General features: G+C 42.8%; 1 protein-coding gene across 4 annotated transcripts in view; it reads left to right on the top strand.

The window, feature by feature from the left end:
• The window catches only part of LOC149153698 (uncharacterized), a 307,386-nt gene that overhangs the window by 133,110 nt on the left and 146,918 nt on the right, over positions 1 to 27,358 (top strand). For all 4 annotated transcript variants that reach the window (XM_089441160.1, XM_089441159.1, XM_089441158.1 and 1 more), the window contains one exon: positions 329 to 516. In XM_089441160.1, coding sequence (XP_089297286.1) covers positions 329 to 516 — 188 coding nt within the window. The remainder of the gene's footprint in view (positions 1 to 328; positions 517 to 27,358) is intronic.

Below are 27,358 nucleotides of genomic sequence, written 5' to 3'. Positions count from 1 at the left end.
TTCTAAAATGAACATAGAATTGTTAACATTCCACTGGAACATATCTTTTGTGAAATATGCACAAAGTGGCCAAAATATTTGTTTTATTGGACATCAGATCATATGAAGGATCTGGTCTTCTTTAACCAGTGGTCTAGCTCTTTCTAGAGAGTAGATTGAGAATGCAGCTTTTGATGCAAAATTTACTCTCAGAAAACTGGTACCATCCTGAAATTGTACTAAATTAATGCAGCTAGAAGGAATATGGAATTTTGTGATAGGTGGCGTAATTGTTTTAACCTTATGTTGAACATTCCCCTTGAACATTGTCTGCATATGCCTGTTTCAGTTTATGTGAAGACTGTTGAAGAAGCAAAGATGTCAAGACCCATGGCTTTGGGGCTAGTGTTGATGATATTGATATTGACATCTCAGTCTGAATGGAAGCAACAATTAAAGAATGAGATAGAATCGACTGGACCTTTTCACAAGAAGCAGCAACAGATTTCAAACAAGCACGAGCTTATCAAAGAACAGGTAGAGACTCTTCTTCAATTGACAGCTTGCATAATGCAATTTGCTTCCTCACTTGTCAAACTGGAGGTTGATTTTCTCTTTAAATTGTATTCCTCCCCCAGGCTGCCTTAATGCAGTGCAAATTTTGATCAATTGCAACCCTTAAAATTTTGACATTGTTGTGTTGAAACCATGTTTATGCCTGCAACCATTTATGGATCTGATACTGGAAAATTAAGTTGCAATGCTTGGCTATCCATGTGGTACACCGTTGCAACTTGAAATAAATAAGGAGCATTGTAATACCTTGTTGCAGACCGGAATGTAGAGATTCGTCTAAAATCTAAGACAGAGAGAATATCCACCTCATCGACAGACTCTTTGTAGAGAAAACATACTTATCCATTTCTAGTGAAACTTAACTTGGGTCTCCCATGGGCCATAGCAAAATTATTGCATTTGCCTGTGAAAGGAAATTCACACATCTGTTCACACTGCGTAATGCAGATGGGTCTATTGAAGCAATGCTATTCCAAGTTTGCCTGTTCTAGTGTAATATCTCTCTTGGGGAGATTACCCTTAGGGTGCAATTCTGAGCTAGGGCTTCAATAAACATATGACAGAATTGTATTTCATAACAGTGTTGCAATATTCATCAATCTATAAGACAGTAATGACCTTTTATTAAATGCACAAATATTATAATAAGATACTCAAACAACCATTGATTCTTCAAGCAACCACTGTAAATTAGGGCTAATTTGACCAGTAAACAACAGGCCTATTATGCAACCCAAAGATCCACAGATCCCTTGTAGGGCTAACAACACCAACTAGTTTCTATGCTTTACAAATTGAAACTGTCCACGATTCTGTTACTCAACAGCTGGTCACACAAACTATAGTAACCTTACGTCAACCGATACTGTTCATATTTGCTGTTGAATTGTGTTATGTGCCACCCTAACTCACCGCTTTCGTACCTCTATAACGTTAGTTGTTGGTAGCATCGGATGTGCTCTAGCCATGAAAATTGGTGGAGAGGCTAAGGCACATGAGTTCTAAAGAACCCATAAATCGTTTGGTGAAATTCCACCCAGATTGTATTGTATTTTATTAATCAAAATATGGGTGAGAATGTTCTAGAAAGCGAATCAAGTCAAGTTTTAATTTTATCCGTTGATTAGGGACTTAATCTCGGCCGTTGAAGTCTCAACGAGAAAAGTATAAGGAAGCTTGGGGTTCATTTAGAAACACACGTAGAGAGAACAAATTGATCTGGAGTTCAATTTGTGGGGCTAGGAAGCTGAGAATTCGAATTGAGTGATCATTCTGCAGCAGAGGGGCAGGGATAGTTCGGGAATACTGGACAAAGAGGAGGAGAGACACTAGTCGAGGCAGCACAGACCTGATGCAGAGCTAGAAGAGCTAGCGCAGAAGTGAGTTGCCCTCACGCAGAATTCTAACACTATCGGGGAGTTGCCGGAATAGCCGTGAGAGGTTGACGCAGAAGCTCCAAGAGACAAAAGAGACAGCACAGAGCTGACGTAGAGCCTGTAACGCTGACGCAGGGCCTACACAGGGCCATCGTAGAGATAGCCGGGGTTAGCCAGTTTTGTTGCCAGATCAGTTGGAAACTGCCGAGGGAAGTGACATAATCTCACTTAGTTTTTTGCCATTATATTTTTCTCTGTAACTGGATTGCCGGGAGGGCATCCAACATTGTATTTAGAACTACTGCTTAATAATATAAAACCCTCAGAGCTACTGCACCGGTTTTCCCGCATTGGATTTTTCTGAGGACTATTTTGTCCAAAAATAACTGTGTCCTATGTATCTTGTTCTTTGCTCAATTTTCTGTTTCATGTAATCAAATTTAAAGAAGTGTAGGCTGTAGAAGTAATTTACTTCATTATTCAAAAAATAACTTGATAATGTATATTAAAATCAAGTAGGAGAAGTAAATTCAGTTTTGCTGCAGTAGGGGTTCCTTGAGAGTAGGAATTTTCACATGGTATCAGAGCATTGATTTTGAAACAGGAAGAGCAGATCCAACGCTGAGCAGAGAGGCCAATAGCTGCATTTGGCAGCAATTCGAATCCCCTTGAAGGGATTGCGCAGTCCTTGCCAGAAAGCAGAGATTCCGAGGAAATCTCTCTTTGAGAGAGTCGACAGAGAGGTACGATTTCCAGTTCGTGAGTTTGTAGAGGCAGAGGGAGTGACGCAGAGCCTTAGCGTAGTGCTTGAAGGATGCAGTTTCTACCGGGGCAGAAATCCGTCGGAAAAGAGCGAAGACACATAGAAGGGGAATTTTCTCCTCAGAGAACTTTTCTCACCAAAAGTTCGAATTTCTCACTTGCTGGGCAGCAGTGCTGAGTAGTGACTAGAGGAGTCAATTCGACAGTTTGGGTGAGATGGCATCACATTGGCTTAGAGATTAGGAAAGGTTGGAAGGAGCTTCCAACTATGTCATATGGAAGACCGTAATCTTAGCCGTTTTGGAGGAGTACGATCTCGAAGCTTTCGTCAAGAGTGTTGTGGTTGTTCTTGCGGGCAATGATCAGAAGAAGAAGTACAAGGCCGGTTCAGCCGGAAACTGTCGGGTGGAGTGAGGTTATCTCTCTCGGTTTTTCGCCATTATATTTTTCTCTGTAACTGGATTGCCGGGAGGGCACCCAACATTGTATTCATAACTACTCCAGCTCCGCCTATTGATATAGTAAACCAGCTCCACCTAGCTGCCTCCAACCCCGGAAGTCCATCCTGACCCTGCCGTAAGGGAAACCAGAAAAAGGAACATGACACTTTGAAAAATGTAATTTGAGTGGTTAACATCCAGAATTAGGGAGAATGGTCTATTAGAGGACAACCATTCTTCCAGTGTCAAGTATGCTGACCAGAATTAGGAAGAATGGTCCTAGAGGCCTAGGATCACCTAGTTGAGTGGGTGCCTTTCAGCATCAAGCTGGGAATCTCCAGATAGTTTAAGCGAGCACATTTAACATCAGGCTCAAAATTACTCATTAAGGGTGAGGCCTTTGGTGATTCACCATGAGTCAAATATATTGACTGAAATAATGGTGAACCAAGACTAGTCTGTATACCATGTGTTAGAGTGTTAATTTTAGGTATGTTCTATGCTAGAGAAATTTATTTCAATTTCTTTTCCACATTAGCAATCACATCAACATAAAGTAAACTGCAGATAGAACATAAATATAAATCGCAGAAGACAAGCCAAGACAAGAGGACACAAGATGTGGCGCTAGCCAGGGACAAACCCCAATGTGGGGAACCCTTGATCAATTCTTCTTTTATGTTCTTCAAAGTTCAGCAGAGAAAGTGAGAGAGATAGTACATTTACAATAGAAGTCAATCACTTTTTGATATCGGCATGAGATCAGTTGAAGACATATTGCTTCAACTGATTCTTTAAGGTGACTCGTTCACCTATCATAGTGCTGCATCTCGTCTATTTGCTGCACATTACCGTGTGACACCTTGCTGTACTGTCACATGTGTTGAACCTTGATGACTGAGCTACTCTCATCTTCATGCTGCATCTTCCATGGTCTTATTCATCATCAAGCTGCCCATGCTCATGATCTCATTCATCATTATGCTGCCCATGCTCATATCATCATGCATCATTATGCTGCCCATGCTCATATCATCATGCTGCTTATTATGTTGCCCATGATCTCATACATCATGCTGCCTTCCTTCGGAGACAGATGCTCCGGCTGTTTCGACAGTTCCCAATAGTTCCAGCTTTTCCAGCAGTTCCGACAGTTCCAGCATTTTCGGCTTTTCTGGCTTTTCCGGCTTTTCTGGCTTTTCTAGTTTTTCCGGCTTTTCTGGCGTTTCCGGCTTTTTCAGCAGTTTCGGCTTTTCCAGCATTTTCAGCTTTTCCGGCAGTTCCGGCTTTTCCGACAGTTCTAACTTTTCCGACAGTTCCAACTTTTCCGGCTATTCCAGCTTTTCCGGCTTTTCCTTAGGATCTCTCCTCCTACTAAAACCCAAAGACAAGTAGAGAGAGGAAGAGATCCAAGTGTGTGTAGAAATGACTTGAAGTCCTCTTCTATTTATACTAAAATGTAGAGGTTGAATAGACATGACTGTTGGGCTTCTGAGCCTACATAAGTTGTTGGCCGACTTAACAATTTGTCCATAACATAAATAAATTCATAACTTCATAAATACTTATAAGAATCAGATGATCTTTAGATCAATCCTACACCTCTCAATGAGAGGGATCCAATAAAAATATCAGTTGCCATAAATAATATGACCCACATGGAGTTTGGCTCTAGTTGCCAATTTTAACACTCCCTCTCAACTAGGGAGAACTCCATTCGCTGATCCATATGTCCAACTGTACTATCTCTGCTATCACTGCCCTGCACTGCTCTGCTCATCGCTACTCAGCTTTGCTCAACTCTGCTGGCTCTGCTCAGCTCTGCTGGCTTTGCTCTACTTTGCCCAGCTCTGCTGGCTCTGCTCAACTCTGTGAAGCTTCGCTGGCTCTGCTCTGCTCAACTTACCTCTGCTGAACCATGAAGAAGAAGAATGGATCGAGAATGTGTCATACCATTCTCCACTGCCCTGAAGTCAGTCTCAGAGTGTGTACCACTGGTCCCAGACTAGTCCTCAACCGACCCGAAGTCAGTGTCATAGTGGGTACAACTCCTACCACTGGTCCCAGACCAGTACTCTATTGACTCGAAGTCAGTCTCAGAGTATGTACCACTGGTCCCAGACCAATCCTCAACCGACCCGAAGTCAGTGTCATAGTGGGTACAACTCCTAGCATTGGTCCCAGACCAGTACTCTATTGACTCGAAGTCAGTCTCAGAGTATGTACCACTGGTCCCAGACCAATCCTCAACCGACCTGAAGTCAGTGTCATAGTGGGTACAACTCCTACCACTGGTCCCAGACCAGTATCATTGATCCCAGATCAATGAAGGTCATCCTAGCATAGGGAGTATGGTAGATACAACGATGCGTTGATCGGTACTACTATGGTCTCTATCCTCATTTCCCTGCTCATTGATCAGATGAGAGGTACTTCCCAAGAGTCCCAGACTGCATGGGTAGGATGCCTCGACAGGAGAACTTAATCAATCCTGTCCTCACAAGAGAACTAGTTATCCTGCTACACAATCACCATGGAGAACACATCATTCAGGCCTCATAGGAGAACTAATCATCCTGCTAGACAATCGTCATGGAGAACACATCATCCAGACCTCACAGGAGAACTAATCGTCCTGCTACACAATTGTCATGGAGAACACATCATCCAGACTTCAGAGGAGAATTAATCATTCTGCTACACAATCGTCATGGAGAACACATCATCCAGACCTCACAGGAGAACTAATCATCCTGCTACACAATCGTCATGGAGAACACATCATCCAGATCTCACAGGAGAACTAATCATCCTGCTACACAGGAGAGCGAATCATCCTGTCCCACAAGAGAGCGAATCATCTTGTCCCACAAGAGGTAGTCACAGGCTTGCAGTTCACCATTCCACATCTGGAATCCAACTCCCTCTTACTTTTGCAAATGAGAGGGTCTGCACCTATTAGAAGTAGGTCGTCCTCATAAGGCGTTGGTATGAGAGGTCCCATGTTGCTTGGGAGCGGGAGCGGGAGTGACCATTTTCAGAAGCTCCCGGTTTGGGAGCGAATCCGGGAGCGATTTTTTAAAAATATATATTTTTTATATTTTTTAATTTTTGATACATATATGTCAACAAAAACATGTAGAATGATGAATTAGACATAAAAAACATAAAAAAACATAGATTGATCATTGAACCATATCACATCAATCATCTAGAAATTATAATCGTCATCAACCATGTCCACAAGTTAGTAAAATACATATTACAACTGCAACATATTGAGTCTCATGAATCATGATTCATCAAATTCAATCTTAAAGTTTCAACTTCAAGCTTTCAAAATTGAAAATTCAATAACATTTATCATCATTGATCACCAAAGTTGTACTTGTAAGCTAAGTTTAACCATTACAAGAAGTAATATCTAAGATATTTCTAAGTCCTAACTTCTAACTGTTAACATGATATGAAATGTTATAAATTTATAAAATGAAACATGAATAATGAAATGAAATGAAACAACTTTATTCTTTCACGAAGCATCATATTCATAATTCACAATCATTACCAATGAGTTATAATTGCCAAGGCCCAACTTCAAACTCAAATTTTCATTGTCACAGTGATATATTGTTTACAAAAAATATCATTATGATATGAAAGAGTCAAGAGTCAAGAGTCAAGGACTCAAAACTCAACAGTTATGAAAACTAAAGTCTAATAGAAACTAAAAGAGACAAGTAAACTGTAAATCTACATGTGGCCCTTGCCACGAGAGTCTCCAGGAGTATAAGCAGGTCGTGGTGGTCTTCTAGGAGTCTCTCGCACAGACCGACGACCAAAACTAGAACCTCCATGTGAGGGTGTAGATGGAGGTGGCGACAACAAAGGAACAAGACTCGAACCTTGAGCACTGCTACTGGATGGTGGAGGTGGAGGTGGAGGTGGCATGGCTGCTTCATCTTCATCCCTTACAAGTTCCTCTTCCAGTTCTTCAATATGTACAATGCCATCCTCCAAATTGTCATCCTCTGGGTGATTGTCCCAAATTTTATATGTGGGATCCTCATAAGCCCGATCACAGTAATGACTCAACAACCTCAAGTTGTAGTGCACATAAACCAAGCTTTCTGCTCGGTTTTCATTGAGTCTGTTTCTTTTCACATTATGTATGTAGCTGTAGGTGCTCCAACACCTCTCTGCAGAAGAAGTATTTACAACCTGTGAAAGAACTTTTTTTGCCAATTTTGGCAAAAGTCCCTGGCCGCCATATGTTTCCTACCATGTGAGAGTATCAAATCTATCTCTGTCATCCATTGCATGGAAGTTACCATACAAACCAGTGCCATTCAAGGCGTACAGCTGCACATTCCTCCCTGTCAGGTACCAACTTTTCTAATGCTTCCAAATATCCTTTAGTTACCTCTAGATCTAAATGGGGTTTGGTCCTAACCCCACCCCCTGCTGCAGGTTGGCCCAACCAAGATGTAGAGTAGTATTTTGGCGTAAGGATATACGCCAAGCAATGTAGTGGAAGATTAAGCCTATTCCACCGTTCACAACACACAATCATGAATCAGTTTGTACAAGTTGGGATCTCTATTATGAACAATATCTTTTATTTCCCCCAACATGGTATCCATTTGCTCATATACCTCGCCAATCACTGGTTTGTCTGTATCTGCAAACCGAATCATGTGATCAATTGGCTTGGTGAAATCCAATACCTGCCTCACACTTGTCCAAAACTGCCCATCAAGAGCGGCCTCCTCCACCATTTCAGAACCTCCCATGTCAGCTGCATTTGTAGCCCTTTCCTTTAATACCTGCCAATGTGGACTTGATACCATGCTAGCTAATGCCTCTCTTACCTTCAAAAGACGCCTGAAGGTGAGGTAATAGCTATCAAATCTGGTCTTCGCAATCTTCAACAACTCCAATCTCGAGTGACTGCGGAAAAGGCCATGGGTATTGCTATGATTTGTAATAAATTTTATCATTTGTTTGCCTGCCTTGTACAAATCACCAATCCATTGGTATTGTTCATTTTTGTTCTTGACAATATCATGCAACAGAAGGTTCAATGTGTGAACCAAACATCCAGACCAAAATATGTTGGGGTATTTATCCTCAATAATTGCTCCTGCTGCCTTACAATTAGGAGCATTATCAGTGATGACTTGGATGACATTGTATGGGCCAATACGCTCAATTGTTTCAAGTAATGCTTCTGCAATGCTGATGGCGGTCTTGAACTTGTCTGAGTAATCATGTGCAGTTAGAAAGATGGGACTACTAACAGACACAGCAAGAACACTTATCAATGGCTTGCCTTTTACATTTGTCGATCCATCAGATACAATGGACACCCCATGGTCAGTCCAAGAACTTGTCATTCTATTCAAAGAATGTGATATTTTTGCTTTTTCATGATCAAGGCCAACGGTTCTTGCCTTGTCATACCCAGGGCTCTTGTATCCTTTAGGGGCATCATTTATGGCAGAAACCATTTCGTGCCAATAAGGTGAGCGAAGAACATTGAATGGTATCCCACATGCATAGAGAAACCTGTAAACCTTTGAATCCACATCATTCCTACACCCCTCATCAAGGAAATTTGATATGGTTCTACGCCTTAAAGATGATGACCCTGTGCCTCCATATCCACTGCCTTGGGAGGATGCTGAAGGAGTTCTTTGTGAGTGTGAGCTTGGTTCAAAGAAACCCCTTGATTTTTTTGATCTGTATTGGGCTTCCTCCTCTTCCCTTATGTATTTGGCTCTATCTGCTGCTGACACCGCTGTACAAGTTTTGATTCCTATTTGTTTGTCTCCATCCCATGGCCTTTTCCCGCAGAGGTGTCTTCTAGCACGGGTGTATGAACCTGTGTAATCAGTGTTGCAATGGGGGCAATGAAATTTAGTGGTTCCACCTCCTCTCCCCGTTTCAGCCCTGTTAACATATTTCCACAATGGAGTTTGGTCTTGTTTAGTTTTTTGAGGGTCATGTTCACCCTCCTCCAGCTCCTCCTCACCGGGGTTTTCACCAATTTGACTTTCTCCAGCTTCTTCATCCCCCTCTTCAGTTTGGCCCCTCCGTTTCCTACTCTCCAGCACCATAATAACCATAAAAGGGACCAGGAAGAGGAAAATGCCAAGAAATATAGCCAGGTCCATGGTGTTTGATGTTTGTAGGGTTTTGATTCTTGAATCTGCAAATTAATTTAATTTATTGGGATTAATTAATTTAATTTAAATTCATGATTTTTAAACTCAATAAACTAAATTAAATTAACTAAATTACTACCTAACTAAATTAAACTAACTAAACTAACTAAATTACTAAGTTACTTACCTCTGCAGGCTTGCTCCTCGCTCCTTTGCTCTTGCTCTTGCTCCAAGCTCTTGCTCAATGAAGTGATAATGAAATTTTTTTAGGCCCATTGGGCTTTTAAAACATTTTTTTTTTTTTTTTTTGAAATTCGATTTTTTTTGGCGTCCGTGGAAATTTTTTTTTCTGCCGGATCGCTCCCGGCGCCCGTCGAAACGCTCCCGGAGCGTTTTTTTAATGCCCGGGAGCGATCGCTCCCGTGCGTTAAAAATCGCTCTGGGAGCGATGGAGCGATCGCTCCCTACAACGCTCCCGAAAATGGCAGGGAGCGCAAATTTTTTTCTGGGAGCGCGCTCCCGAAAATCACTCCCGTCCGGGAGCGATTTTGGGAGCGCGCTCTCGAGCCACTCCCACTCGGAGCGCGATTCGGGAGCGGGTTCAGGGGGGGGGAGGGTGCTCCCCCGCAACTATGGAGAGGCCTATCATCCACAACCTTCAGATGGTTTGGATCCATTTCACTCCTAGTGAATCTCAACTTTATCAGACAGCTATCGATTCTCTCATACTATGCCCGGGGTGTTTTGCTTCAAGCCATAGAGGGCTTTCTTCCACCTGCATATGTGAGATTCCTGATTACCAATCTCAAACCCCTTGGGTTGTTCCACACCTTGTGGACCTGCTACATGAGGGGAATGGTCCCCTTGAAATATTTTCCTTCGGTACATCTCAAACATGTACTCTCATGCTCTTTTTGAATTCAGGCATCTCTGCTGCCATCTGACTTACAAACCTTCTGTGCTGTGTCAATGGACATGGTCCCTAGTGGACTTCCTGCAACTTGATACAACCCTGAACTCAAAAACATCTTTGAAAAACTGTTTTCAAACACGTACCTTTCCATGGATGAGTGCCACTCTAAAACCTTTGACTTCCATTTCCGAGATGGACACTAGGTTCTTCTAGCGATCAAGTACATAAAAGAGATTCTGGGGTTCCTTGCTTTCTTTGAAGAGTCGACCATTTCCTTGATGGCCTGCATTACTAGTCATTCCTTTGATCATTGAAGATGTCCCTTGAATGATTGTTATCTTCATCAAGGGATGTGTCTCTACCGTTTGGACACTCCTTCGTATGATGGCTGAACTTATTGCAACCAAGGCATCTGCCTTTTCTTCCACCCTTAGATCCGTACTTCCCAATGAAGTGATCTTTACGAAGGCCATCAGAAACTTCTGCTGTGCCATTCTGATAATATTCTCTACTTCCACTTCACCCTCGGTGAATTTGAAGAGGGATGAGGAACCCATTGATCTTTTTTTCCTTGTCTCAACCGTCTTTGGTGATTGCTCTTTCGCTCTTGCTTGGGCATTGTCTTCACCTCAGCTCTGATACCATGTTAATTTTAGGTATGTTCTATGCTAGAGCAATTTATTTCAATTTCTTTTCCACATTAGCAATCACATCAACATAAAGTAAACTGTAGATAGAACATAAATATAAATCGCAGAAGACAAGCCAAGACAAGAGGACACAAGATGTGGCGCTAGCCAGGGACAAACCCCAATGTGGGGAAACCCTTGATGAATTCTTCTTTTATGTTCTTCAAAGTTCAATAGAGAAAGTGAGAGAGATAGTACATTTACAATAGAAGTCAATCACTTTGACTTTTGATATTGGCATGAGATCAGTTGAAGACATATTGCTTCAACTGATTCTCTAAGGTGACTCGTTCACCTATCATAGTGCTGCATCTCGTCTATTTGCTGCACATTACCGTGTGACACCTTGCTATACTGTCACATGTGTTGAACCTTGATGATTGAGCTGCTCTCATCTTCATGCTGCTCATCATGCTACATCTTCCATGGTCTTATTCATCATCAAGCTGCCCATGCTCATGATCTCATTCATCATTATGTTGCCCATGCTCATATCATCATGCATCATTATGCTGCCCATGATCATGTCATCATGCTGCTTATTATGCTGCCCATGATCTCATACATCATGCTCATATCATCATGCATACATTATGCTGCCCATGATCATGTCATCATGCTGCTTATTATGCTGCCCATGATCTCATACATCATGCTGCCTTCTTTTGGAGACAGATGCTTCGGTTGTTTTGGCAGTTCCTGGTAGTTCCAGCTTTTCCGGCAGTTCCGACTTTTCCGACAGTTCCGACATTTCCAGCTTTTCTGGCTTTTTCGGTATTTCTGGCTTTTCAGGCATTTTCGGCTTTTCTGGCAGTTTTGACTTTTCCGGCTTTTCCGACAGTTCTGGCTTTTCCAGCTTTTCCGGTAGTTCCGGCTTTTCCAGCTTTTCCGGTAGTTCTGGCTTTTCCGTCTTTTCCATAGGATCTCTCCTCCTACTAAAACGCAAAGACAAGTAGAGAGAAGAAGAGATCCAAGTGTGTGTAGAAATGACTTGAAGTCCTCTTCTATTTATACTAAAACGTAGAGGTTGAATAGACATGACTGTTGGGCTTCTGAGCCTACATAAGTTGTTGGCCGACTTAACAATTTGTCCATAACATAAATAAATTCATAACTTCATAAATACTTATTGGAATTGGATGATCTTTAGATCAATCCTACACCTCTCAATGAGAGGGATCCAATAAAAATATCGGTGGCCATAAATAATATGACCCACATGGAGTTTGGCCCTAGTTGCCAATTTTAACATAGAGGGACTAGAATTATGTTGACTAGTTGATGCTAATGTTGATAGTTGTACCATAGGTCAGGAGTACCAACCAGGATTATGGTGATGATGCACCATAGGTGAGAGGTACTGACCAAAACTATGGTACCTAGTTGATGTTGGAGATTTTTACCATAGGTCAAAGATGTTGACAAGGATTATGGTAATCAGATGATGCTGATGCTAATAATAGATGATGAACCTTTTTCTTAAAGAAATTTTGTCAACAAGAGAACATCTAACAATCATTGTGAATACCTCCCTAGCTAAGAGGGAGTGTTGAATTTCTGTAGCTATGGTCGGTCTTCATAATTGTTATTTTAGCCCTCCAAATAAATGTAATAATATTTTCAAGACATGTTCTTCATGTTGGCTTCAAAAAGAGGGAAATTTGAATTTTCATATTATGTATTATTTTTCCCCCAAAAGTAAGGTCAGCATCAAGTCGGCCTAGCCCTAGAGTTGTGTCTATTCGCGCTCATTTAACTTCTATATAAAGACCATTCAACCTCCTTCAAAGGGAAATTCATATCATCTGCTGTTCAAGGCAATTCAAATTATTTCTGATCAAGCAAAGGAACAAAGACAAGGGCAAATTGAGGTGAGAAAGCAAGTCAAGTTTCTGGACAAAACTAATATCTATGAGAAGACCAAATTTCTTAACTAGGTAGAAGTTCAAATTCTGATCAAAGATATTTCTTGTAGAAGACCTAATCATTGAAGCACAACAAACCAAGTTGATGAGGCTACTTATTTTGCTTGACCAAGTTTGACCTAGGTTTGTTTATGGTCAGTTTGACCTCAATTTTTATTGGAAAGATAAGGTTGTATCTCTTGTTGAATTGACTAATTTCTCTAAGGAAAAGGTTGTTGGGTTTTTCCCCCATGTGGGTTTTCCTAGGGTAAAAATTCTTGTGTTTCTTGTTTGAAATCTTGCTAGCATTTTGTTTCTACTATTGATGTCTTCGCCGTAATTACTTTATGATGAATGTGAATGAAAGAAAGATTGAATTAAGAAATCATAAGAAGTAATTATCAGTTTAGAATACCTATGAAGAATCAACACACATTACAATGATATTGGAGATGAATGATCTTTGGAATCTAGTAATCAGAGACATGCATGTTCCTTCAGATCTGAATCTTGTAGCAGAGCATGAGGTCAAAGACATGAAAGCGAATTGTATAATTTTGGATGGTGTGAGGGATCATATAATTTCTCACATATTAGGGAAGGACATTGAAAGACAATTGTGGGTAGGTCTGACTGGCCTTTATCAGAGTACAAATGAGAATAGAAAAATTGCGCTGCAGGAAAAGTTAAAAAACATTAAAATGAATATATTTGAGACTGTGACATCTCATCTCAGGAGGGTCCAATAGGCTCGTGATGAGCTCGCAACTGTTGGGGAAACTGTGCATGATTCAGAGTTGATTAAAGTTGCTTTGATGGGGTGCATAAAGCATTAGTCCACTTTTGTGGATGGGATTCTTGCTCATCAACAATTCCCTGATTGGAGCCGGTTAAGGGATGACTTTACCCAAAAAGAGGTTTAGGAAAACTCATTGAACAAAGGACAATGAAAGGGCAAAGAAGAGAAAGATGAGCTTGTTCTTGCTGCACAAGCGAAAAAGGGCAAAGCAAAGGCCTACTAGAACCAGAGTGGAGGAGGATCTTCACAAAACAAGAAGGAAATGGACACGAGCAAAGTCAAGTGCTTTGCTTGTCATAAGTTCGGGCATTTTGCAGCCAATGTCTAGACAAAACGAAGGGCAAGGGAAGGAATACTACAACAACTACTGTGCAAATGGAGGAGATGGCCGAGAAGTTTTAGAAAAACTTCCCCTTAGCATCTTGCCTTTCTGGAACTATCATGAGAGGTGTTTGGTTTGAGGACAGTGGAGCATCTCATCATATGATGGGATCTCGGGACTTCTTCACTAACATGACCAGGGGGCTTAAAGATGTACATGTGGAGCTTGGTGACAATGCCAAGTATGCAGTCGAGGGGAATTGGGAGTATTGAATTCCAGATGGACTTAGGGGGCATCATGGAAGTGAACGAGGTATTATATGTGTTGAGTTTGGAGAAAAATATCCTTTTAGTTTAGCTATAGAAGATTGAGGACAAATGACTGTAGGTCGACTTTATGGGAGGTGAAGTGGCTATTGGGATGAAAGGGACCGATTTTAGCAAGAAGCGAGTGATTGGTAGAAGGGAGAGGGATCCATATCTGTTGAGCGATATATGGCATAGGAGGATGGGTTACCTACACTATCGAGCTCTTTGTATGGTGTAGAGGATGGTTACTAGGTTTCCAAAGATTCGGGTGGAGCAGGATGGAGTGTGTAAAGGGTGTGCACTTGGCAAGCAGGCCAATGTTGCGTATCCTCGTAAGAGACCAGGTCTAAGGGATTGATAGACTTGGTGCACTCAGATATTTGTGGTCTTGTGTCTATGATGTTGATCATAGGGTCTTTATACTTTGCAATGTTCATAGATGATTATTCTAGGAAAACATGGATCTACTTCTTGAAGACGAAGGATGGCGTCTCTAATAGGTTTCAAGAGTTCAACGCTCTTGCGAAGAACCAAACAGGGAAGAAGATTAAGGTGTTGAAATCATATAATGGGGGCGAGTATACCTCCAACTAGTTCCAAAATTTTTGTAGGGAGGAAAGAATTAAGGAGCTCTGTGAAAACTTAACCACTGAAATCCTATTGCAGTAACTGGAAATTATTCTTCTAATTGTTAATTAATTTAATGATTTATTTGCTACAACAAATATCGAATAAATCACACTGCAACCTTCACAAATAAAATTGCGGAAAATAATAGCATTGGAAATTGAGAAATGCTAGTACACACATAAAAATCGATAGTTATTTTTGGACAAATGTCTCCAGAAAAACCCAACTTGGGAAAACTGGTGCAACCACTGAAGGTTTTATATTATTAAGCAACAATGAACTTATTTGAGTACAATCTAGATGTTGAATATTGGCAATCCTACAGAGAAAATACTGGCAAAAATATCTTGAGGGAAATTACCCTCACTCTGAGCAATCCCAACACTTGACTGTTACCTAGCTTCTCACTGCTTGCACTTACGTTGCCTGCACTCATGTTGCCTGCACTCATTTTGCTTGAAACAACTAAAAATCAAGCCATCTTGCCTGGTACTGACTGGGAAAATGCTTCTCTGACCCTCTGGAACCTTTGCCCGACCTCTGAAACTGAAAATATCTTCTTACTTCAACAAATCAAACTGCCCTCTGAAGGTTCTACACTGCCTCTGCGCAACTTCCTGGAGAAATTTCGGCCTCTCTGCAAAGTACTAGTCGAATTTGGAATATCTTCCTCCGACTTCACTGTCCCTGCCCCTCTGACACCTGCGTCCCTTTTTGGCTCAAACTTTGCTGCTGCTAGCTCGATGTACCAAGGAATACACACTACTGGTGTGTCTCTGTCTACCCATCAACTTTTTCTTATAATCTTCTGTTGGACCTCCAACAATCGAGATTAAAACCTAATCAAGGGCCTAGATCATATCGGAGTCGATCCGTGTGAGTTTCTAGATGCTTATCTCAATTAATTATGATCAATTAACCAGAGTTCCTAAGTTTAGACTTAGAAAATATTTAAAAATAGGCTAATAATCTAATTGAGACACTTCTAGGTGGAATTTCTGGAAACGATTTTTGGGTTATGGAGAATTAATGTGTTTTAGCCTCTCCACAATTTTTTGAGACTAGAACACCTCCGATGCTACAAAAATTAACAGTCCCTCTTAGCGAGGAAGGTGTTCTAGTGCTTCACCACTGCTGCTAATCTCTGTATCACCACTCTGTCACGCTGCTGATGTCTGGCCATTGTGACTGCCTGCCACTGCCCACCAACCACTACGCAACTATGATGCTACATTTGTGCTGCTGCTGACACTGTTATACTACTACCAACTCTGCATTTGCATTGCAACGTTTTCTCATCTGTTGTTGCTACAACTGAGAAGCATCCTAAATACTGAATCAACTGCGTCTATTGCATCTGTCTCCTGAGTCTTGATTGCTACTAGCTACTGCACTGTCTACTAAAGAATCTGCGCTATTGCTGACTCTACAATGTGCCACTCTGCACTGCGCTCCTCAACACCTAACTGCTACTAGTCTGCAACTGTCACTCGGGAATCTGATTGCATCACTGACATTGATCCATCCTGCTATTGAATACTGTGGGCCCCATAGCCAGGTAATGATCCATGGGGACACCTCAGTGGACCTTGCCCAAATCTCTATAACTCTGGAGATTGGGAATACAACTCCATGTCGCCCCATCTCTCTCATGGAGGTATAGTTGCAAACATCGCAAAATCTGATCTACTCATAGTACTGGTGCTACTGCTCTGTTAATGCTTCCACATTGCTGCTGCAACTATTGCAATAATGAGTCTGATCTCCCCAGATCTTGAAGTGCTAGCTTCCATAGGGTTTCTCCCTCTAAAGCTACACTCCCTCTAAGTCTCGATCTCCCTATGGGAAATCTCTCTGCTCCCTCCTGGCAACTTGCATTGCCCTCCTGTACTAGAAACTGGACTACGTAGCTCTACGCTAGGAATCTGCTGGCTAGAACTGCACCTACATACTACAACTGGGCAATTCACACTGTCTGTGTCATTGCAACTAGCTATGCAACTATCTCTCGGATACTAACTGCAACTAGCTACGCAACTGTCATCTGAACGATTGACTGCACCTGCTGACACTGTGATCCTCCTACTACTGATTCTGTTGGGCTCCCGTAGCAAGGACATTGATCCATGTGAGAAATTTGCAACAACTGGATCTAATATGCTGCTCTTCCATGAATCCTGCCCGTCCGGCACACTGGAGTCTCATATTTCTCCTTTTGGATCTGGTGCCTCACTATCTGTTGGTATTGCTACCACATTTTCTACATAGGTCTTCAGACCATGCTCATCAAGGAGAAAGGACATTATGGCCTTCCAAATGACATAGTTGGAGGCACCATCCAATCTATCTTGATCACTGAACCTAGTTGTGGCCATCTCGAATTTGGTCGAAAACTCCCTCTTTCCCTCTTCTTGGCTGTTGGATCTGCTACTCGCACTCCCTTTTGGACTGAGAAGATCTGCTCACAACTACTGCCAATCTGCAATTGGAAAAATTAGATCTCTAAAGCTCGATATCCCCTTAGATAAATTTTTCCCTTTTTGTGTGCTCTTTCTCTTCCACTCGACATTGATTCTCCAGCTGCGAAACTGCTGCAAAACCCTCTGTGTCCAAACAAGGAATTTGCTCAATGAAAATTTGAGCTGCTGCTCCCTCTACCTACTGGAATCACTGAATCTAGCAAGACGATTTTTCTGCCAACCTGCATTGAAAAATCGATCTGCCCAACAATTTGATCTGCCTTGCTTAGGCTCTGCGTAGCCTCTAGAAATTCGTCCTACTTCTCCCTCTAAACAACAAATTTTTGCTTTCACTTCTGAGCTTCCCCGTCTGATCAATCACACTCTGATACCATGTGAAAATTTCACCATTGAAATCTTATTGCAGCGATTAGAAATTATTCTTCTAATTGTTAATTAATTTAACAATATATTTGCTATGGCAAATATCGAATAAATCACACTGTAGCCTTCACAAATTGAACTGCGGAAAATAATAAAGTTTGAAATCGAGAAATGTTAACACACACACATAGAAATCGACATAGTCATTTTTGGACAAATGTCCCTAGAAAAACCCAACTTGGGAAAACTGGTGCAGCAGCTGAGGGTTTTATATTTTTAAGCAATAGTGAATTTATTTGAGTATAATCTAGATGCCAAATACTGGCAATCCTGTAGAGAAAATACTGGTAAAAATATCTTGAGGGAAATTACCCTCACTCCTAGCAATCCTGACACTTGATTGCTACTGAAGATCAAGCCGTCCACCTAGCTTCGTGCTGCTTGCACTTGCACTGCTCGCACTCGTGCTACCTGCACTCGCTCCGCTCGGAACAACTGAAAATCAAGCTGTCTTGCTTGCTACTGATTGGGAAAACGCTTCTCCGGCCCTTTGGAACCTTAGCTCGACCTCTGGAACTGAAAACGTCTTCTTACTTCAGCAAATCGAACTGCCCTCTGGAGCTTCTTCTTTGCTTCTTGGAGAAATTTCAGCCTCTCTGCAAAGTACTTGTCAGATTTGGAAAATCTTCCTCCAACTTCACTGTCCCTGCCCCTTTGACACTGCGTCCTTTTTTGGTTCAAACTTTGCTGCTGCTAGCTCGATCTACCAAGGAATACACACTACTGGTATGTCCTCCATCTACCCGTCGACTTTTTCTTATAATCTTCTGTTGGACCTCCAATAGTCGAGATTAAAACCCAATCAAGGGCCTAGATCATATCGAAGTTGATCCATGTGAGTTTCTAGATGATTCACAGTCTCACCAAGAGTGAATACACATCTATTACACAGCCTCAAAATACAATACCCTCATACATAGAGAGGGGTTGCCTTCTAGGGCAAAAAACCCTAAACTAAACATAAGTTTTATCGTAAGATCATCCGCCTAATGAACGGCTCAGATTGACTAGAAATTACTATACTTTTACAAGGCAATTTTACATTTGTTTTTAGCTTCGGGGGCGCTGCCCCCAGACCCCCGTGGGGGGGACAAGTCCCCCCTGCACCCCCTCGCATGGAGGGGTGTACAAACTTCCTGGGGTATACATCCGGCTGAAACAAAGACCTCTGAACAATCATGCTCCACACACAACATTTCATGACCAGTCCAAGCATATCGAGATCAGATATCACTTCATCAGAGATAGGGTCTAGAGATGTGCTATGAGATTGCAATACATTTCTACAAAGGAGCAGGTGGCAAATGTTCTCACTAAGCCTCTAGTGAAAGGGAAGATTGTGAAGTATTGAGATATGCTGGGGGTGGTGGAGAATCCCTTCCTTGCTAGGAGGGAGTGTTGAAGTGAGTAGCTTCAAAAGATCTTTTGCAGAGACTTGGTGTCTTAGCATGTGGAAGACATTTTTTGCATCTTCTAGGTGCTTGCTTGGTGTAGTAAGTGTTTAATGTCTTCTTTGCCAAGTCCAACTTAGGAAAAGCATAATAATTGAAGTAAATTAATTATTGTGGACAATTGAGTCATTTGTTAAGGATAAATAACTTAATTTAAGTGACCTAGAAATAATCTCAACCGTTGATCTCCAATATGTTTCTAGAAAGGAGATTGGGGTTAGGGATTTGGAGTTAATGAAGATTATAAAGGGAGCCTAGCGAGGAGGTGAAGACACAAGTTGTGTGAGTGCGAGTTACTCTGTGGAGTAGGAGCGCAGAAAAGGAGAACTGCGAGTGGATTGGGGCAAATCCAAGAGGCCCGAGTGGAGGAGATTGCAGGGTTGAGTTACTGGAGGGAGATCAATTTGATTTTTATGAGGTCGAGCTATTGGAGGGTTGAGTTTTCCCTAGTGTGCATCAGTGGCATGCAAGGAAGGCCCAGGTTGACTTGCTAGCTGAGTATTTGGGCTGAGTTCTTGTAATGTCCCTTCCTAAACTAATTTGGAACAAAATTAATCACTACATTTTGGGGCCAATTTTAGAGGTGATGGGGCCTATTCGATTATATTAGGAGGCTTAGACTTAGTAGAAGTTATTTTGGTGTGGTTAAGTTATACGTGGGGGCCACCCACACTAGGAGAATACACACTCCCTAGTTCGAAATGCATGAGAGGGGAAGTCGATGGTTAAGTGAGGAGCCCACGATGGAGGGAAAATGGAGGGAAAAGTGCTCCAAGAAATCCATAAAAGGAAGGCAACTCTCCTCATTTCATTATCTTTGGCATATCGAATTTCTCTTTGGTTGCTTGAGATGCTTACCCGAGTCATTTGCTATTCAGCAAGAGTTCTTCAAGTGGAGAGCTCACCCTTTCTTTGGGGGACTTCGAGTGCCACCCTAGAGAGGTTCATCTACATTCTTTCGGAGGAGGATTTCATTGTGATTTCCAGCAGTTGCATTCATCATCTCCAGGTGATGCCTATTCTAGAGGACACAGTGAAGGGAGGCCGAGTTGTGATTGTGACATCTTCCATAGGAGCTTTTCCTGAGAGAAATACTGGAAAGGAGGCATAGGTGTTTGTCTGCTATTTTGGTGAGTTTTGGAGCTGGAGGAGAGAGCTCCTATTTAGTGTGACTTTCGCGTTACCTGGGCTAGCGTAGAGGCAGCATATTGTGCACACGTGGGAGGTGGAGTCTCAGCTATTGAGGCTGATCTTTGTCGGGAGAGTTAAGGGAAGCACTTGTGGAGGAGATTGCTACTTTTCCGGAGCCTTGGAGGAGGATTTTGTTGGTATCTTTGCAAGCCGTGTTCTTGAGCAGTCTTGGAGGGCGTAGGGCCTCTTGGAGGTTGATTTTGGGAGGTTGGATTCAGACCAAACCCTTTCTGGGTTTTTGTGGGTTTTGGTCAAGGAGCTTGGGGTTAATTTTGCAGCATTTTTTGAGCACTGGAGGTGGGGTTTCTAGCAGTTCCTTTCCAGCCAACAGTGTAGTTTTTTGGGCAGCATAGAGCATTAGAGGAGCAATCATTATCAACATTTGATATCATTGTCTTATCACCTGGGTTCTATCATGCTTGCCATTGAGGCAAGCCTAGGTGCATTTCTCCATACTATTGTACTTGCTCCATTGGATTAATAAAATGGCTCAACTGGTTCTTACTTCTGGAGTTTTTATGAGTATTTGCTGAATGTTTAAAATTTCTGTGTTGTAAATCGATTTTGCTTTATATCCAAGTTTGGAATATTATAGTGGTATCAAAGCTCAGATCCTGGCTCAGCTGTGGGGATTTTCCTATGAGTGAGGAGGACCGACAAAATATTACTTATAGGAGGCAAAGGTATCGGAGCAGGGAGAGGGAGTTGGAGATCACTCCAGACATAGAGGACTGTGGGAAGGCAGTGGTAACAGAAGACATGGGGGAGCCCAAGAGCAGAGAAGAGATTGCCTTTGACAGTCTCTTGAAGGCTCTGAGCGATTTGGCAAAGGGGTAGAAGGAGATGTTGGATGAGATCAAAATGCAGAATTGGGAGTGGAGCACTCATTGGGAGTCTATTTGGAGAGACTTCGGGGGCCTCTCAACAGCTTGATCATCTTTCACCCACTACACAACCTCCATCATCGAGTGGGCCAACTCGAGCCACTCTACCGTCTTTCTTACCTTTGGCACAAGGTGAACCAGGTGGAGTTGAGGATCAATCACCTATGGGGGAGCATTTTAGGGAGTGGCAGTCCATGGGAGCAAACTTCAGGGAGGCATTATCTTTCAGAGACTTTTGCCAGCTCAAACAGAATGAGAAGGGGAAGGGCTATGGAGCCCATGGTATGTAGAACTATGAGCTGCAACGCACCATTGGGAAGATGTACTTTCCCACCTACGATGGCACTACCAAGTGCACAACACGTGCTTGGGTGGAGAAGCTGGACACATATTTCCAGCTCAACAGGATGACAGAGGTAGAGGCCATTAAAATGGCCACATTGCATTTGGAGGGGGAGGCACACGACTGGTGGTTTCATGGCTTGTCCACTCTGGGGCATGCCAACATGACCTCCTATGAGGACTTCACACGGAGAGTAGTCGAGCGTTTTGATCAGAGGGATCCATAGGCTCACTTCAGGTAGACATGACATCCCGAGTATTATATTTTAGAATTGCTGAGGGTCTCAGTCATGGTGCCAGATTTGTTAGATGCTAGTAGAGTATACACATTTGTGGAGGGGTTGACAAAGCCATTGTGGGGACTGGTGAAGTCACATAGACCATCTACTCTTCTGGAGGTAGTGACTTGTACGAGAGATTTGTAGGGGGCCATCCCCAAGACCCAGGCACCCTTTCCTCCACGCACTCCCTACCCTCAGAAGGGAAGTGACACTAGAGTGCCCACAACGTAGAGAGCAGCCCAAGGGCGGGGACAGTTGGATGATGAGACTAGGAGAGACCTCAGGAGGAGGAAGTTGTGTTTTACATGTCGGGAGCCTTGGGCACTAGGCCATTGGTGCACAACAGGCAAGGCTCATTACATCGAGGTCTTCTCGGATAGCGATCAGGAGGATGAGGTGGAGTTGGAGCTTGGTGGGGGAGACAACGAGGATCCAGCAGAGAGGGGACCACCACCACCACCACCACATGGGGGAGCATCTTTTGCACTAGCTGGGGGAGTCCTAGCTTCTTTGTGCGGGATTCCCAAATTTTGACCATGAGGATCAGAGGTACAATGCAAGGGCAATGTGTCTCAATTTTAATCGACAGTGGGGCCTCTCACAATTTTATTGATGCTCAGATGGTCCAGAGGAGGGGCATCACCACTGTAGAGTTTGAGGGGTTTTCAGTTCTAGTACCAAGAGATAGGACTATGCAGTGTACTTGATATGTTCCCGCTCTGACAGTGACCATGGGGAACTATTTGATGACATACCACTTCTTTGTGGTGGATGTACCAAACACCAATGTGGTGATGGGTGTCCAATGGTTGTATTCCCTTGGCCGAGTTACCACTGATTGGAAGCAGCTAGTGATGGAGTTTACTGGGCCGGATGGTAAGCAGGTGGTTCTTCGGGGCATGCATTCGTATCCTCCACAGATAGTTTTGGCCCACAGGATGGAGGCCGATTTGAGGCATGGAGACATAGCATGGGTAGTAGAGATGAGGATTTCAGAGGCTGGGGGGAAGGCCAAGCCACCACATCCAGACATACAGGCGATACTGGATAGATATCCAGTAGTTTTTGGAGACATACCACCGGGACAACCACTTGACAGGGGGTTCGAGCACACTATAGAGCTGGAGCCTGGTGTGCAGGCAGTCATTACTACACCCTATAGGCATCCCAAAGCCTATAAGGATGAGATTGAGAGGGCCATCAGGGAGCTATTGGCATTGGGCCACATCAGACCGAGTTCTAGTCCATTCGCTTCTTCAGTCGTGCTGGTGAAGAAGAAGGATGGGACTCTCTGCATGTGCATTGACTACAGGGCCCTCAACAAGAAGACATTGAAGAACTGGTATCCCATTCCGCGTATTGATGAGTTGATGGACGAACTTAGAGGAGCCAAGTACTTCTCTAAGATAGATTTGCGATCTGGGTATCATTAGTGTTGTCACTCACTGCTCACTCACTACTTTGCAAATGATCAGTTGTCTAGGATGCATAAGAACAGTGAAGTTGAAGCCATTTCCTGAGCCACAAAAGCTATCAGAGCTTGATTAGATCCTCTCCATTGCATAGTGCTCGGAAAGAGCTTTCCAATGGTATATAGAAGTCCAAAAAAAGACTCTTGGATCAGAAGTTAGAGCTTGTTGAAGATTACCTTTGGAAGACCCAAAAAACAAAGAAAAAACACTAAGGGATGAAGACAAATCGCAATCAGAGGTCCGAGACAAATCGCAATCGGAGGTCCAAGACAAATCGCAATCAAAGATTTGGTTTTCAGTAGGCAAGGGATATTGGCGGGGTTTAAAAAACAATGATCCGCCGATCGCCGATATTGCATATCGGCAGTTGGCGGGTCTGAGCGGAGCATTTATCGGAATATTGGCAAAGCAAAGGGCTACCACTCTAAAAACCTTGCAGGGGGGCGATTATGCGATGTAGTGCTACGTCGCTGGGGGAGGCCGAGAATCATTTACAAAAGAAATGCGGAACAAAACCAAGACCAGTTTGCACCCTTCTCTATCCTCCATGTGGCAGAATATGGTAAATCCCGCACTCCCGTAATTCCATAGTCCGCGACCCCGCAGTCCTGCGGTCTTGCGGTCCCGTGATCCTGCGGTCTCGCGGTCCCGCGATCTTGCAGTCCTGTGATCCCGCAGTCCCGCAATATTGCAGTCCTGCACACTCCAAAACCTTGCGTTATCACTGATTTGTGATATAGTGTTACATCACCAGGGGAGGCCGAAAACCATTTACAAAGGAATTTCATTGATAAAACAGGGCCGGGTGGATCCTTTCTCTCTCCTCAATGTGGCAGTACAGAGGGTGACGTGGCTGTACGGGGGACAAGTGTCATTCAGTTTCAGCGTTTTCAGGGGTCCTATGGGGCCATTTTTGGGTGACACGTTCCACCACTCACAGAGGGACATGTGGCAGTGATGACGTCACCCCGCAAATTGACGATCGCAGGTGTCTTGGGGAAAAGTTAAGGTAAGGTGCATTCACCGCCGGGATGCGGGATTCCGAATAAGAAAGGAAAAAGCCCCCTGCATAGCAGTGGAAAACCTTAGCGCCCTAAGGGCTAAGCCATTGGTTCCAACCCCCAGTCATATGAGGAAAATTACAAAAGGGGCTATAATAAAGGGGGCTAAGGGGGTAATAAAAAAGCGCCCATTTCACCTGTTTTAGAGATAAAAAGCCCGCGCCTGAGAGTCTTCTATGTTACACTGTAATACGCAACCCCAGGCCAGATCAGAGCGCCGATTGTGTTCAACAGGACTTTAAAGGCAAAAATCACAGGGGCGCCGAAAGCAGCTGTAACACTACATACAAAATATCGAGCATTCAAAACCAGGTAGATCCGGCGCCGGTTGTATTCATCAGGACTTTAAAGGCAGAAATGACAAGCTCGATGCTGAAAGTAGCTGTAGCAGTAAATCAAGAAGAGGGAGCATTCAAAACCAAGTATGGCGGACTCAGAAATGGCTCTTTGTGACCCGCTTCCAAGGTCGACGCCGAAGGCACTAAAGGCAGAAATGACAAGAGTTAGCTGAGCAACACAGGAGACCATACCGTGAACTAGATGCAGCCTGAAGCTGAAGTAATTACAGGGAGGGGTGCAAAGATATTGCATTAATGTTTCATCTGTTTTGTGATCTTGTGATGTGCTTTCCTTTATGAGGCAATTACTGTTTTTGTGATGTTTTTTGGACATAGAGCCTTCCCTGGCCGAGACAACAAGCTGATCTGACAACTGAGACTCGACCCAGGGATATTTTGTATTGTATCATGATTGATAACACACCCCCTCTTCTTATAAATAGGGGGTAGCAACACTGAATAAAGGTTCTGAAATCTGCAAAGAAAGGTTGATATTTTTGTGAGACTGTATCACTTAGTTACATAGATCTTGCAGAATATCATAGGAGTAGTGGTGATTCCCCCTTTTAAGTATTACAGTGTGTTATTTCTTGTTTTCATCCATTTTGTCTATTTTCTTCTTTGAATTCATGCAACAATAGATGCCAGAATATTTCATACTTGCCTACAGATTCATTTGCATTGAGTTGTTAATGCACATGCCTGTTTGGTGGGTTGAAATTATATCTTTAAATTGCACTACATGAATCATAGCATACAACTTCTTTTCTGTCCATTATATCTACCTGTAACTCAGATAATTGTAGCAAATCTCATGGTTTCAGGCTCTATGTTTTTAATATAGAATTCTTGGTGCTTTGAGCTCTACATTTTGAGTTATCCCTTCTCTTTGTCTTCTCTCATTTATTCCACAAAGTTGATTAAACTGTAAGCCTTTGAAGTGCTCGACCTCCACTATTTTCTGTTATATTTCTGGGAACTGTGTATGTGTAGAAATATTGAAATACCTAACTTGTATCTTTGGATGAAAGAACCAACTCATGCCTCTTATATATGTGTATAGAACATGGGTGATGTCTCCTCCTGCTTGAGAATCATTTGAGACACACCAATTTAGATGTGCCCAGGCACTGGTCTTGTAAGCAATCCGAGGTTGTCTCTGGGAGCGACAACTCTTCTAGCGCCGTTGTCAGGGAATGTATTGAAAGATTTTTTTCCATGGGATACGACAAATTGAGCACCCTTCGTGTATGTGAGCGAAGTTTGTTTTGATTGTATTCACATCACCTTGGTGACTCCACACCTGCCTCATTATCATTCATCACTCTGGCTTTTAAAAGGCCTCATACTCGCTCAGACACCTCTCAGCAGAAAGCCCCATTTGTATATGACCCTGAAAAATTAATTTTCAGGAAAGTTTGGAAAGAGAAAACTCCCCTTGTCTGTGCTACCATCTCACCAACCTTTGCAACTTCCTCCTCCAGTTCTCAGCCCACTGTTGCTCATTATTCAGGATTGGCTCCTAAGATCTTGACATACCCTGCTTCCCCTCCAACCACTGTGGTCTTGACCCTAGTTCCTCAAGCAAATTTTAATCCCCCTCCACTAATTCAGATGGCTCTTTTGGGCTTTTTGCTAAATAAGTATGCACCTGTTGATTTACCTCAACCCCTAAGTGCTATGCCCTAGGACTACTTAAAGCTTCTGCCTAGGTTTAATGGGGAAGATGAAAATTCTGCTTAGAAACACATTCAGGCCTTCTGTGCTTTTGCTAAGAACCTGAATGTAGAACAACTGGATGTGGTCCTAGGACTTTTTGTACAGTCCCTTGATGGAGAAGCCAGAATATGGTTTAAAGCCCTACCAAATGCTTCGATCACCACTTGGGAGGAACTTAAAACCTCCTTCACACAAAAGTGGGGTGAGAAGAGAAATCATGAGTACCTCCTCACAGAGTTCAATGCCATCAGGAAGAAGCCAAAGGAGGATATCTCAGAATTTAATAAGAGGTTCAATAAGCAGTGTAACAACTTGGTTGTTGAGATAAAGCCTCCTCCAGCTGCTGCTCGTGTAGCGTACTTGGGAGCCTTTGAATCTGACTTTGGTTTTACCTTAAGAGAAAGGAAGTCTCCTACTTTAGATCAACTCCAAGTCGATGCTCTTGAAGTAGAAGCAAATTTTGCCTCAACAGGGAAGTCAAGTGGAAAGCAGGAAACCACTGGGAATAGAAGAGGTAAAGAAGAAGCTTCCTCCTCTGGTCATACAAGAGAATCACCAGACTTGAAGTTGGAGGAGCTGGATAAACTCATCAGGAGTTTGTCACATAAGGTTGGAAAGCTCGAAATTGAGAACAAGAGTCTCTCCAAACAGAATGCTCAAGGCAACAACCGAGGATATAACCCACAGTATAGAAGGCCTCCATTATAGATACTGCCAAGGGAAAGAAAGGAACAGCCGGATCAGATCCCTCATCCTCTATATTTAGAAGATGATCCCGATGAATAATGGTCAGATACACAGGAGATGTAGAGAAACTTATATTCTACTTTCTCTGAAGAAGAACATGGAAA

The sequence above is a fragment of the Pinus tabuliformis genome, chromosome 9 (assembly GCF_031772625.1).
Source record: "Pinus tabuliformis cultivar Carrire ecotype Pingquan chromosome 9, CPIR1, whole genome shotgun sequence".
NCBI lineage: Eukaryota > Viridiplantae > Streptophyta > Pinopsida > Pinales > Pinaceae > Pinus > Pinus tabuliformis.
This window is presented reverse-complemented; position numbering and strand designations above follow the sequence as displayed.